The 15,361-nt window shown below is 30.0% G+C and overlaps 2 protein-coding genes across 2 annotated transcripts; both read left to right on the top strand.

The window, feature by feature from the left end:
* Positions 1-1,157: 1,157 nt before the first annotated feature.
* On the top strand, positions 1,158-4,970 carry LOC124543242. Its single transcript, XM_047121386.1, has 8 exons — positions 1,158-1,271; positions 2,676-2,729; positions 2,802-2,920; positions 2,990-3,088; positions 3,179-3,266; positions 3,377-3,480; positions 3,559-3,750; positions 3,827-4,970. The coding sequence occupies exons 2-8, from the start codon at positions 2,708-2,710 to the stop codon at positions 3,848-3,850; spliced, it is 648 nt and encodes a 215-aa protein (XP_046977342.1). The 5' UTR covers positions 1,158-1,271; positions 2,676-2,707; the 3' UTR covers positions 3,851-4,970.
* A 2,257-nt stretch (positions 4,971-7,227) lies between these two features.
* Positions 7,228-10,589, top strand: LOC124543211. Its single transcript, XM_047121328.1, has 6 exons — positions 7,228-7,412; positions 7,869-8,071; positions 9,470-9,520; positions 9,618-9,709; positions 9,787-9,882; positions 9,964-10,589. The coding sequence occupies exons 3-6, from the start codon at positions 9,493-9,495 to the stop codon at positions 10,063-10,065; spliced, it is 318 nt and encodes a 105-aa protein (XP_046977284.1). The 5' UTR covers positions 7,228-7,412; positions 7,869-8,071; positions 9,470-9,492; the 3' UTR covers positions 10,066-10,589.
* Positions 10,590-15,361: the final 4,772 nt, after the last annotated feature.

The following is a 15,361-nucleotide window of genomic DNA, read 5'->3' as shown; positions in this document are numbered from 1 at the left end:
CTGGCTCACTCATCCTTCAAACCGGAACACAACAATACTACGTTTAGCGGTAGAATATCTGATGTGTAGTTGGTACCTACCCAGGCGGGCTTGCACAAAGCCCTACCACCAAGTAGAATGAACGTTATCATATTTTACAAAATGAAATGAGATTCACCAAAACATTTTTATTTTGGCAATTCATTAATGAGCAAAATTTTAGTTATCCAGCAGTATTCAATAAATAACCTTACTCTTGGTCATATATTTCAATATTTTACCTTGAAATTGAATAATTAATAGGATTAAGGTATCTTGAATTCTAAGAACATTATTGTTTTTTTAAAAATATCGATTTTCGGTATTCGATTCTAAATGGTTTAATAAATTTCACGACATAATTGTTTATTTTCTCAGTTTCTTTATTTTTATAGTATATTCTTTTAATACTGTACCTTCTGGCAATGGTGACTCCTGCTATTTACCATCGATAATCGATGTTTGGTTCGACTAATTTTCCTTGCTAGGCTTTCCTGTCAATGAATTTATTTGCAGTTTGCACTCGGTGGTTTGCAAACTCAGCTCCTTTCGGTCGTCGCATTGCCAGTCTCATCAGCCCGCTTCCGTTATAACCAAATAAGGAAATAGAAATTGCAATTTGAACTTGAGGAGATGTAAGTCTAGTGTTATAAGATTATGTCAACCTGTTTGCTGTTTGTCGATACAAAGTAATATTATTGAATGGAATTATGGAAGAATATAATATTGCTGTTAATATAGTTTAGTACCACTGTCTGTTGAGCCCCACTCAAGAGTCAGATGCTGTTTCTATATCGAATAACGATTTTTGCCTTGATTTTAAGCTGAAAGTTATGACAGTATAGTCTAAAAATATTTCAAAGATTATTTTAAGAGATCAAACAATACTAATACTGTTGGTTGGCTCATCTATATCTAAGAACGAAATTGGACTACAATCATTAATTATTAATTATTATTGAAAATTGAGGAAAAACAAATTTTAATTTGCATATTGCAAACAATGGAACATTCTAGAACTATATCGTAGTTTTGATCCTTGCTCTATTGATTGAAAGTAAGGCATGCGCAGATAGGCGGCCTGGATCTAGCCTGATGGGCCCGGGAAAATCTAGACATTGCTCGTTATACACTTCGGCGACGCACACACGCAATCCAACGAAAAATTAAGTGAAAATTAACATAGCTGGCACTTAATAATAATAAATCAGTTATCTAGTTTCACGTTTGGCGGCAATCGGCTTTTGAATATCGTGAGTATAATATGGAAATGAATTAAGTTATTTAATAAATAAATATATACCTGTCTAAATATAGTCGCTCGCGTAGTCCGGGTGAAATGAGACTTTTATTTACTTCCTAGTCGTAGCGCAACCTGACAAATCTAACTTAAATCAACCAAAAAACTTATCAAAATCGGTCCAACTGATTAGGAGGGGTTCAGTAACATATGTACAAAAAAAAGTATTTATAAGTTTTTATTGATGTTTTCTTTACCTATATAACTAAATATTGAAATTTTGAAGGTTTTAAACTAATACATGAAAATAATTGTTTCCTTAACTTTTGACATTGTTCAATCATAATAACTTGTCGACTGTTGTTGTTAATGAACACCTTTCACTACTCTCAAGACCACTTGATTCTGTCCTTTACTTTGTTTATTTACTCTGGACCAGTTACTATATTAAATAATGTTACCGTCGGTTTAATACAATTGCGAGCACAGCAATTGCAGAATGCAAAGAGGTTTGGTCCATTCTTAACGAAATGTACACGATGGGTCGAGGATAGCTAAAACATGTACCCAAAGAACAGCAAATCTGTATCTGCAAAATAAACTTCTGTTACAAGTTCCGGTACGGTTCAAGTTCGCATGTTGTCATTGGCTAGATTAGTGATATCTATACTTCCTGTCAGACTCTAAAAGTCAATAATGGGACAAAAGTATTATGCTCGCGGAAGAATTGAAGCGCCACCAGCCTTTGCTAACCTATTCCCAAAAAACACATATCTCTTGGAAATCCTTCGATTCTGCGGGCTATTGTTTCCCAATTATGTATTTTTTTTGCGGAAATTGTATTTACTTAATTTATGTCAATCGTCAAACTCGAAGAAGCAATATTTCACAAAGCCACCTTTCTTCTCCTATTCCCACATAATAACCACAAATTCACTCAAATGCATTTATGATAATGATAGTTACCGCAATGCATATTGTGAAGTACATACCGCTTCTAAGAATTTAGTTACAATTTTGTAAGTTTTTCAAAATGGAAATGGAACTGATGTCGTCAGATTCCTAAGAGACCAAGATTGTTATTCATGTTGACAAAACAAACTCTGGAAAACATGTCCGAATAAACAGAAGTAGCAACCAACTGTTCTGTACGTAAGAATGGAACGTAAAAAATATTGTATTATAAAGTTGAATTTTTATGATAAATTGATTAATTTTGTTCGTTATTTACTATCAATACTACTACTTTTTACCAGGATATTGTAAATATACCAAAAATATAAAACAGTTAACCAAAATATTTTTCAAGTTCCTATCGTATGTTTTTAATGTTGGATATTATTACACAGATTAAGTTGGTTCGTTATCCCATTCAAATGTCTAATACGTAATAATAATAGCTATAGACAAATTTCAGGGAAAGCCATCAAATAAGGCTAGGCGTTAAAGATGGAGCCTGCAAATCCGAACGGTATATACACGTACTTTAAATATATTTTTTGTCTAAAATATAAATAGACTAAAGATATCATTACAATTTCAGATCCAAATTCTGCTTCAGCGTCATCATCATCATCCAATGCACCTTACCCTGAAATGGGCATTGACGATCCAGCAGATTTACATCGAATTCTCTGTATATTCAAAACTCTGGAAGCAATAGTATGATGTTTTTTTCATTACTGTTGTCACAATTGATTATGAGATCATTTATTATGTGTTTTGTTTAAGATCAAGCCGATAAAAACCCAAGCTGATATTATGCGAAACAGGCAATATTATTTGGCTACTCATTTTCATCGATACAAATTTATAAGCGGAGTCGCACAGGTAACGAATTCATTTTAATACAAGTTGTATTTAGTTATTAAAACACGAATGAAGTTAATATAACAGGTTTTTATATTTATGGTGTTATAGGTACCAAAGCCGTTTCCGACATCCGGGAAACCTTATTACTTACGCCCTTATGGTTATTGGGTACGAGATCCAGAGTACGACGCTCCAAGTAAAACACATATTTACTATATTATTTTTGATATTTAAGTAATGAAATATTATACGTCATATATATTTATATAACACAGCAATAAATAAAGAGTATAATTACTATTTCAGGACCCTCTATGGATTGCCCAATTCCGTTTGAAATAAGAGATGGATTGGACCCAAAAGTTGCGACTGAGAACATTCGCAAATTATTCAAAGAATTGGATGATATAGTATGACATATATATTATTCTCTGTCGCACAAATATCAAGAGATAGAGATGGCTTTTAATATAATAAATGTTTTACAGCTAAGTAAGCGAAAACCTACGGCTCCAACTGACTGTGAACCTGAGCAAGACACAGCGCAGCCGCGATTCACATCGCATGACAGGATGCTTTATACACCGAAAGACACACAAACACCATCAGATACACCGCCAGATACACCGGAAGGTACACAAAAAGACGAAGAACCGGAATATAACAGAAAATTGTTACAGGTATTTTATAATGTGTACATACACAAATCTAAGCGTCCAAATGAACAAATATATTAATTTTTATTTTATTTTGCAGCTACTCAAAGGTATGAAGATGTAATTATTCTGATGATGAACAACTTCAAACGATCTTCGCTCTAAAAACCGTCTATTTATTTAAAAAAAAAGTTAAAAGAAATCAAAAACACATCAGAAAAAAATAATATTTTTGTGAAAAAAAAAATCTACAAAATTTTGCTTGTATAAAATATAACGTTTAATTTTATAAATGTCTTTACAAAACTATATGTCTTTATAAAATCTATTCATAGTTGATATTAAAAATATTGCTAAATTACCTTATAGAAAATTGTATACAGTGTCCGATCGAGGCTCTTAAATCTATAATACTATTTTAATTTATAAATAAATATTTGTCATAAATGTGCGTTTTCTGATACTCGAGTAAATAAAATTTAAAGGTAAAATTATTATAGATACTCAATCAGGATGTTACTAATAACTTGTAGTACTGTGATACCCATCTCACGCGCAGACAAATGCGACACTTTCTTAGCTTTTTGGTCCTCACTCGAACTCTTCAGCTTAGGCCAAAGATTCGGTCAAAGATTGTGTTGGACACACAATGCCAATGTAATCTATTTTTGGAAGATTTAAATTCACAAAATCAACTTTAAATTGAAACTTTGTGCAATGCACTTACAATCTTAATCACTGTTTAAATTTTTGAAATGTTTATCGGTGTTAGTATTATAGTTATCAGTGTTGTAGTATGAATTCTAATCAAAAGATATTAAATCAAATCAATGTTAGTCTATACGTCAGTTTCTGTAAAGTACTTAAATTGTTCTTTATCAAAATACACTAATTGAATTGATGATTAAAGATAAAACTGACAAAGCATTTTTTGAGCTTAATTCATTCATCGTCTAATAACGTTTGAGATGCTGTTTTAATATTTTACTTAGCTTATTTGCTAAGGTTATCAATGTTTCTACTATATTTAATCATTAAAATAAGTGCTTTTCAGAACCTGACCATTAATTAAGAATGATTATTATGGATGTTTGTATTCGATGTGTACTATCTAGTCATCCCAGTAACTTGGTGACCATAGTTAAACGTAATTAAAAATATCTATGTCGTACTGTTGTACTGTCGTATTGAAATATATTAATTAAATTATTTAAAATTAAATCCCTATGAAAAAAATGTCTCAATACACAATTCAAAAATTATTTATCGAACTTGTATTTTTATCTGTTTATGTCTGTATCTATTTTTACAATAAAGGACTTAATCTCATAAGTTTTTAAATTTGCTTTCCGATCATGAATATTTGCTTGTCCATATAAATAGGAAAAAAACTAAACACTTTATCATTTCTTCCTCTGTTCGGTAACCATTTTTTAATTGATCTAAACATGTAAAAAACAATCAAAACTTCATCACTGATATTTACGATCGAATTTCGACTACTAGGCAAACATTACTTTGGTTATTTTTATGGTTAACATCTATACCATCAACATAACCAATCGATGGTAATAATTTAAATCATTGCCAGATGTAAAAATATATTATTTGATATTCATTAACATAAAATGATCACAGTGACAAAATTAACACTAAAATGTCTTACTTACTTTTTGTGCACATTCACTGTAGCAGTTGGTTCATATTTATATATAGCTTTATTTTTTATAACAAAAGTAAGTGGTCATTGTCGCGTATGGACCCTGTAAAACCCTGTAAAAATTTAAAAACTATTCCTTATATAGCCTTACCTTATATGACATTCCTTAAGTGCTACCAACCTAGGAAACTAAGATGTTTTGTCCCTTGTGCCTCTAGTTACACTGAATCACTAATATTCCAATCTAAAATATTGATTAAAATAAAATTATAATTAATAAATTTGGTCAGGACCCTCTTTAACCTGTTGGAGGCCTTGGCATAAACAGCATATTAGGATAATGGGGCTCCTATGACTTCGACAGAACACTATTTTGTGAGAATAGACAAAGAAACTTTTGTCGTTATTCAATTTTCGAATAAAAAATGTATTGTTGTAATACCTAGTAACTGATTTAATATCATCGGAAAAAAACGTTTTTAACTGATCTGAGAAGGATGCCCCTACCGATCGCGGGGCCCTTGCCCTAAGTGCCCACTGGGACAAAGGTGCCTGAGTTTGCTACAGGATATTCCTATTAAGCATTTTCAAGAACTTTTTGATCAAAGGTCAGCCAATGTAACTTAGCATTAGTAGCTTTTATAAAACCACTATTATTCCATTTCTGGAAAACTTTGCCGCTGAGTTTTGCTTTACAGCAAAACTTCATAAAAATGCATTAAACATTTTATTATATTCACAGATGTGCGTATAGTAGATCACCAACAAAATTGTGTTACTGATATACATCCAGTTTGGACTAAGTGGTATCTTAATAGGTGATATCCCCTATTAGTAAGCTTTGTGTATACGATAAATAATCCTAGTCTAGGAAGGCTAGATCATTCTACACGTCATTGTAACTCCTATCATGACCTTCGATATTTTGTCCAGGTGGGAAGCGTCGGTTTTCATCGATTTCATTTAGTTATAGGTCAGACATGCGCAAGTCTAGCGGGGTATATGGTACCTGCAATTCTAGGTCTCATTATTATCGAGGCTTATAAAACTTTGAACTAAGATGATCCTTATTATTCAAGTATGCAAAATATCAGATGATGGTTGAGTGTTATGGCACAAAACAGTCTACTTACTTAGTTTTTATTTGATGAAATTTATAGTTGATTTATGATGCCGATAACTCAATTTTAATTAATGAGCGACTTAATTGTTTGGTATGAAAATGTATTTTTGAAACGTGATTTCCATCTTGAATCATGCAATGCCTTAAGACGTAGATATACAATTTTAAATAGAAACATAAATAGATATGTTTTTAAAAGTCTAAATTTTCAATACGAAAAAAAAACTAATAATTTTATTTTTTTTATAAGCAGTCAAAACACATCCGTTAAAAAAGTGAACTAGGCGTATGACGATATCCCTTGGAAAATTGCAATTTGAAACCAGAAACTTTAGGATTGCATTTATAGTCATATAACTAAAAAAAATATTAAAAATTACCGTGCACATAACAATTACTATCTAGGCAAAGGTCTCACACAAAACAGTCATTTTATTTATTCTTTATTGCACCCAATCCTACAACTATTTTTATGTATTTATTTATTTATTCTTTTATGTACCATTTTTGTTACATAAAAGTTGCATGAGGTGTTTATGTTTGTGATAAACGCCGTGCACATATTTATTTGAAAACGTGAAAACTTTGAATAAACGGCTTAGTTTGTAAATGAGATAGGCTTACCCCTTAACAAATAGTTCCGACGTCAATTTGACGTTTACTGTGACATTTTGTCAGATTATTCACCTGTCAAGATATAATGTATTAGTTTCCCGCGTTAACTTTCTATTTACATATTTTCTATCAGAATTTTTCGAGCTGTTCAAAAGTAGAAAATCTAAAATGTTACCAAATGATGTTATAAAAAATTGTCATTTAATCTATCGTGAAACGTAAAAATAATAGTGTTTAATAATAGCAATTAACTGTTTATTTATTTTTTTCAATTAGTATTTTAAACAGGTATAACATGGAGACTTCAAAAATTTAAATAAATATTATTGTAAAACATTAATAAATTTTCACCAACTAATTAATTTTTTTTTGTGGTTTTGTAATATCTATTTTCAATTATTAAACATATGCGTAAACCTTTTTAGTTGGATATGAAATAGTGTTCCATATTTATCGTGTTAACCTCACTCATTGCATATTCGTGAGATTTTTGATTTTCTATTAGGTATATAATTTTACAAACTTATCTCTAGATATATGAATATAATTATTATTCATGCTTCGTTCGAATATTCGTTTCTTTTTTATATTATATAATCTCTTATCTCAACGTCTTATAAAATTGTACATAGTATTTATTAACACATATAAATGTCACTAAAGAGGGTGCGGGTGGACACACCTACATCCATACTTCTCCCTATTCTCACACCAATATCCAACTTTATTGTGTATTGATTCTAGAATAAACATGCGCAGATAGCTGATCTGGGTCTAGCTCGCTGGACCCGGTAAAAATCTAGGCATTGCATTTTCTGCATCCATGTTATGAGGACATATTTTGTGTTGCGATTTTTGAAGTAATTGCATCGAGTGGTTTATATTCAATTCATTTTTGACTTTGGAATTTACTGAGTGTTGAGTGAAGTGTTAATTGTAGATTCAAAGTGAGTATCTTACGTATAAATTATTATTTGTAAATAAAAATTATCCATTAATATAATGTTTTGGATAATATTTTTTTAAGTTTGCATTGTTATTCTTATATTACTTAAAGCTACTTTAGCTTTTAGAATTATCAAATGTTTATGTATAGAATTCTAGAAAAAGCTAGTGAAGTGAATTTATGCGATTTATGACTTATGACTGTGCTAATCTGGATCTGTAGATAATTTTAAATTGATTTAAAAAAATATATTACTCAATAGTTGTGACAGACATTGAATTGCTATCGACAGCCATCCTAACTTCTCCAGCTAGCTGAGGTAAGGAGGAGCGGGGGTAATTGGAAATCCTTGCAGTGGCGTGCGCTATGCACATTTTGCAGCTTGCGCGCGCACGGTATTTTCGCTAAAGATTTGCATTATAATTTCTTATGTGTGTTCAGTCTTGGATTTGTTCAGAGCATTCTAACAGTGCTTTCATCAGAATCCCTTAAGATTTAGAGTTCTACTTAATATATATTAATAATAAATAATGACAAAACCAAAGGAAAAGGGTACAATGAGACGGACGTACCTGTGTAGGACAAAAGTCCCAAAATAAATTAAGATAAAAAAAATGTAATACTTGGATGCTAAAAAATAAATAAATCTGTGTTGGCAATGTGAATGTAAACTATGGACATTTAATTTTATTAAATACTAGCTGTGCTACAACTTCATGTGCGCTAGAATTTAACAAAAATGTTATTGCTTATTATATTAGCCATCTGCCAATGAAAGCCACGTCAAAATAGGTCCAGCCGTTGCAGAGATTAGCCAGGACAAACAGACAGGCAAAAATTGTAAAACATGTTTTAGTATTTGTACCGTGTCGATATACATATGCAATTAGTAAAAAAATATTACATTTGTTAACATTCCACTGCAACAATAATTATGATATGCAAGTAAATATATTTTATGTAAATAATAAGAATATGAATTTGGCGAATTCGTTTAAGCATAGCGAATCCCTTTTTTTTATTAAAAAGTCTATAAATAATAAAACTTTGAAACGATTTTCACTAGAAACATTGAGAACCGCGGGAGTTTTAGGTATATAATTCGTAAAGAATTACTGAAAGAAGGTATTTCTGCCAATAAATAGATCTTTTCTATAGGATAACTCACTTTCTAGTGAAAACCCTTTCGTATATGTTATCATCTGCAGGCCGTTGGTATTTTCTAACATTATTTTATCTCATCGCCGATTTAAGTATATTGTAAAGCCAAATTATGCACGATAAATACTAGGTGTTATTGATTCTATTTGCATAGCCAAGGAATCACCTCGATTGAGACGCGACCTTAGAAACCATTATAAATAAATCAAATAAAAATAGAATCATATGGTTGTTGCAGGGAACTTCAGGAACAAATACATCATGGATAAGGATCATAACGAGGATCAATGTAGGTATCCCTGATTTACGAGGTTATTAAATAAAAGTTTAATGCGACTAAATACGATTTGATTTGGTAAGTTCAATGACCTTTATAATGATTGCAGTGTTCCCAGAGGACACTCAGCCACCGGAGCAGGATGAAATAAACGAGTGTCTAAAGAAACTCAAAAAGTTGTTCATCGCCATAGACGCTATAGTAAGTCTCATTTATTTTGATTCATATGGCACGTACACAAATGCGGCAAGGTAAATTCCAACATGTGTTATTTTCAGGTAAAATCCATAATGGTCACTCCAGAAGCCGGTAAAGAGACGCCGGAAAATTTGGAACTCACTCTCCAAACATGTAAAGACAGTGTTATGACTAGGGTACGCTTTTTAAAAAAACAATTATTAATAAATCGATTGACTAATATATTAAAATATAATAGTGTCTATTTATTTTTCCAGCTAGTCGAGTCTGTGAGGGAGTATGAAGATTATATTAAGTCGCTTAAAGATGCTGATTCGAAGGAGCCTACAGAAGAAGACGACTTTGATCAACCAGATTAAAAAATCGGTTATAAGCGATAAATATAATTATACGTTATAGTGTATTTAGGTTAAGATGATTGAAGGTTTTATCTATCAAGGAACATTGGTTTAATCTTGAATTTAAATTAACTGCCTTATATAAATTATTGTTTACTGGATGTTCTGGTCATTATTTTGAACAGGTACCTATATCACCTGTGTTTATTACCACCTGAGGAAATTGTGGGAATAGTTACCATTTTGACAACCCTTAATAAAATTCAGAAGATTTAGGAATGAAACCGTAATTATTATATTAACAGGATATTAAAAAGAAAAAAAGGGTTGTTTTACATCAATGAAATAAGTCCATGAAATAAAATGTACGATTTGGTTAAGAAAAATATGACTTTGTTAATACATGAATAAAGGAGATTTAATATTTCTAACCATATTCAGATCTCAGACACTTTTCTTTAATTAATCTTTGATACAGATATTAATGATATTTTTTTTTATAAATTACATTTGTTTCCAATCAATAAATGTATATTTCTTGTTATTATTAACGTACTAACTAATTTATAGTTATAAGTACATTTACTTATAATCTGTGAATTCTGATTTGATCATATGAAGTATCTTCTAATGATATTTATAGATTTAGTTTAAATTATAATTAAAATTTATTTTAAGTTACAATTAGTAAAAATTTTACTTGATTTTCCTAGAATAAGGAATTAATATGTAAGTATTTTAGGTAGAATAAAACTGATTAAATTTTTATTATGGTTTTTAGGCTTATTATATTTTTTTAGAAGATTGTTTTTTTTTTTTGGAATATACGAATTCTCTAGAAATTTTATTTCATAGCCTTATTAAGTTGTTTATTCTTCTTTTTATTTATTTATTTTACTATATTATTCTATAATTACAGTAACTTGATTAAGTTATTATTACTATAAAATGATTTCATCGTAAGATTTTGTGACAAAGTATTTTTAGGTCAATGAAAAAGCTCAAGAAAATTAAATAATAGTTTGAATGAGAGAAAATATATCTTTGTAAATAGATTCATAGAGTAAATTTGATATCTTAATCTCTAATCAAATCGTTTCTCTCATTAAAATGCCTTTTAATAGTTCTTTATAACATATTCAAACGAATATTTTCTTTATATCGTCTTAAAATTATTAAAATTTTTAATTACATTTTCTTCCACACATTAACTTAATATGTTTATATTATTTGAATTTTGATTTGTTCATTGAGTATGAGGTTTCTTTTGGACACTTTAGTTATATATTACTTTTTTCATGTGTTCTTTGTTTATTTTTCTAAAATAAATTTAGAAAAGGTTAAATAACCAAATTGGGTAGAATAAGAACTGTGTATAAAAAGTATGTTTCGTTTTAAGAAATATATAGATTATGCCCTTATGCTTATGGTCTAGGTCATAATTATCCTAGTTGTTTGTTTCTATAGAATCTTACAGAGAAAAAGCAATCAGCAAGTTAACACAATCAATTTGACCAATTATGATTGCCTGTATTATTATCATATCAATCTAACCTTATACGCATTTTTGTATATGTAAAATTTTTGTAGTCCTTGAATAATTAAGAAACTGTTTTTGTATTATATCATGAATCTACTAAATAAGATTATATGTAGGATAGGTATTAACAAAACGACTTTTGATGGAAACATTTACGATTGGATTCAATTATAATGAAATTGAATTTAGGGACAGGGTCCTATACCTAATCTACGGAGTATTAACATATACGAAAAGTAATACTATATTAGGGTTAAAAACTAATTAAGGATATATAGTAAAATTCAGAATATCAATTATAATATTCTTGAATGTGACATGTGGGAGGTGTTGTAAACAATTTTTAAATGTAAATATATTACTTTACTTCGTTTACTTTTTTATAAAACGATTAAAATCAATAAGTCAACTTTGCATTTCCAAATTGAAAACATTATTATGTGTTTGTATAAAACGAGTACTATAAAACTTGCCTAGTATATCATAATTATATTTATTACATAAATTATTATTGTTTTCAGTTTGAATGTTTTTTTTAAAAGCAAACAGTTCTACAGAAAGATATAAAATAACGTTAGGGATATATTAAAGTCAGGTTATAATTCCTGTTCTAATTTTTATAAATATTTATAACTAGGTATTTATAGTAATTTTGATATGATGTTTTTGGTACCTAACGGCGATAAAACAAATATTATATTATTTTTGAAAAAAAAAAAAATTTTAATATCGGCGCTCGCGCATATATCGCCCCACAGGGTAGAGCTCACAGTAAACACGCACATATACATCGATTGGAATATTGTTATTGCAGTAAAATTATATGTTGTCATTATTCATTATTTTCATTTCGCTTTTCAATTGTAAAGTTGGTAAATAATAGGATAGAATAAAGAACACGCATTTAATTAAACAAATCTAAGATGCGTGAGCTATATAAATTACCTCGAATTAGGAAAAAACACTATTGGAGATCAACATAGCGTTCATATAGTTAATAAACTATGTATAAAGTAATTTACACACTATTTATATACAATTGATTAGTTATAAATGGTTAATTATTTGTAGGATTCAATAATGCATTAATTTATAAGTTTGTTTCTTTGCATTGCCATTAATTTAGGATAAATAGTAAAGGTGGTAGGGTTTGCTCGGCCCGCCTGGGGTAGTACCACCCTCATGAAAAAACCTGTCAGGGAAAAGACGTGATAGCGTCATATGACAGAGTGAAATGAGAGCCAGTTTTATTACTTCCTTTTCAAGTCTTTCCTCTTAAAAACTCCTTTGTGCTTCCTTCACAAATCTTGTGACGTATTGGTGTGTCATCTTCTAGCTCTATAGAAAGTATATTTCGATCTGTTCTTTATTCTATCTTGTCCTTTTGAATCTTAATCGTCATATCGAAGTCCCGGTACTGATGTTATCAGTCGGCTTGTAGTTTGTTCCGTAGGCTAATCTTTCAATATTATAATCCAATTTATAGTTACCTCTGTGCCCCGACAGTGCTTGCGAATGACTCAAATTTTGTCAGTAATTCACTGTGGAGATGGGATAAGGATGTAACTAAGAAACGACTAGTATTAGTCCGGGATTCTAGGATATTTTGCGGAAGGAAGTAAGGTTCAACGTCTTTGAAAACTTATTGGCGTGACGCTTGAATCTTCTAAATTGATGTCTATGTGTAATCTGTATCTATACTCTCGATGTTTACTGTTTAGGTGTTACTAGTTGTGAACCGCGACTTCTCTCGCGTTCTAGGGGTTGATCGGTGTTAGGCATAAAACCCTTCCTTGCAGTTCAAGGTCACTAGGTCATACAAATGTCATCAAATTCCTTGATTACATTTTGTGATCATGAAATTTGTGATTGATTTGATTGTGAAAGTGCAACAGACAGAGAGACAAACCGAGTTTCTTTCGCATTTTAATATGAGTATATTTAAGTTATTTAAATTTCAAACACTATTTACTACAGGTTTTTTATTTTTAACTACTCAAACAATGCTCTAAAAATGTTAGTTATGTTTTTGTATGTTGGCTACATATTTGTTTAATTTTAAATATCTTCAGTATGTATTTGCTAAAGAACCTATTTTAATATTTTATTTGATATACTATTAAAAATGTTTTAAGTTGTTTCTACACAATAAATGTATGTTTATGACTTATTTTTTCTTCATTACCCTGAATGAACTAAATGTATATGTTATACTAATAGTAACATTTTTTACAAACCTTAAAGTACTACCATGATGTTACAATCAGGATATCGACGAGCGAGGAGTCTACCTATTTAAATAAATACAAACAACATTTCTCATTACATTTTATTATTTTAACAATAACACCTACTATTTTATCTCGCTGGAAAAACGTGTTACGCGTTTCGCCCTGCCGGTGCCCTGGATGGCCAATGCGTCCCGGTACACCGGAAATACCATACCTACTAAATAACCAGCGGTACACTCTTTGTCACTTCGGCGGGCGCCAAGGGACTCATGTTTCCAAGCTACCGTGACACCAACCTACGAGAGCCTTCAATTCCCATAGAATTGTCCCTACTTCAGTAGCTACTTTATTACTTAATTAAATAAAATTTTATGTTTGCCCTTGAGCTTCAAACCGTATCAAATAGTCCGGATAAAATTTAATCAAAATTAAAAAAGTTGTAAAAAAATAAATTTTGAGCGGTTTATTTTTTTATGAATCTGATTTTTTTTTCAATTTGCGTACACGGAGTGATATTAATTAGATGTCTTCGTTAATAAAATATTTTATGAAAATGAAACGCTAATGTAAATTTCAAAATATACTATAATAACTAAGGTCATATGTACGCGAATCTATTTGTAAAATAAAAGAATTACTGACCTTATTCAATTAACAGTTCTTAATTCATGGAACACAGTTTTATATTGCAGCTTCTGATATTTTAGGAAATCATCAAGTTCTTTAATTATTTATTTTAATTTAAAAGTCAAAATAACCGAAATTATTCATTATTAAAACAATGTGAGAATACTTTAGTAATACTTCATTATTTAAAACAAAACACAAATAGTAAACGCCACCTTTATTGCCATACGTGTATTTTTTTGCAAAAGCCCGCCAAACTCATTAAATTTGCACAGATAATAAATAGCATTATATATTCGAAAACGGAATATTACAGATTATTATTGTTTGCTTATACTTGCCTTGTGTATGCAAGGTAAAGTAAAAACATCCTCATCAACTGGAGATTAGAGGAAAAATATGTATAAAATAGCATGGAGGATAATACTGTACAAATAGCTGATGGGTCCCTTGGTTTAGTCAAACTGTTGATTTCAGTTAATGGTTTTGTGATCACAAAAACACGGTTCACAAAAACACGATTTGCTTATTAATTTCCATGACATGGCTATTTACTTGATTGACATGCTATAAGATTATGATTTAAATTAAAACATAGGTTACATAATGGGTACATCAAATAGAAGCCCATAGCATCGTTACTTGATTTATTTTTTATTTTTAACACATTATGATATTATGATTCATCAACATTTAGTATTTTTAAAATTAATAGTCAAAGCGGAATCGTCTTCGACTGTATAAACTTTTTAAACTTATATGAAATATGTAATTTTTATACTTTTTTTAATTTCTTTAATGCCTAGAATATGTTTTTTTTTAATTTACGGCGTGACGGAATGGTAAGCGTTGATATATGTACATACGTATAAATATATTAATTTCTATAAATTAGGTTTTTCGATACCGATATTGATTG

The sequence above is a fragment of the Vanessa cardui genome, chromosome Z (genome assembly GCF_905220365.1).
Source record: "Vanessa cardui chromosome Z, ilVanCard2.1, whole genome shotgun sequence".
NCBI classification, from domain to species: domain Eukaryota; kingdom Metazoa; phylum Arthropoda; class Insecta; order Lepidoptera; family Nymphalidae; genus Vanessa; species Vanessa cardui.
The sequence above is the reverse complement of the archived record's forward strand: the minus strand, read 5'-3'. Positions and strand labels throughout refer to the sequence as shown.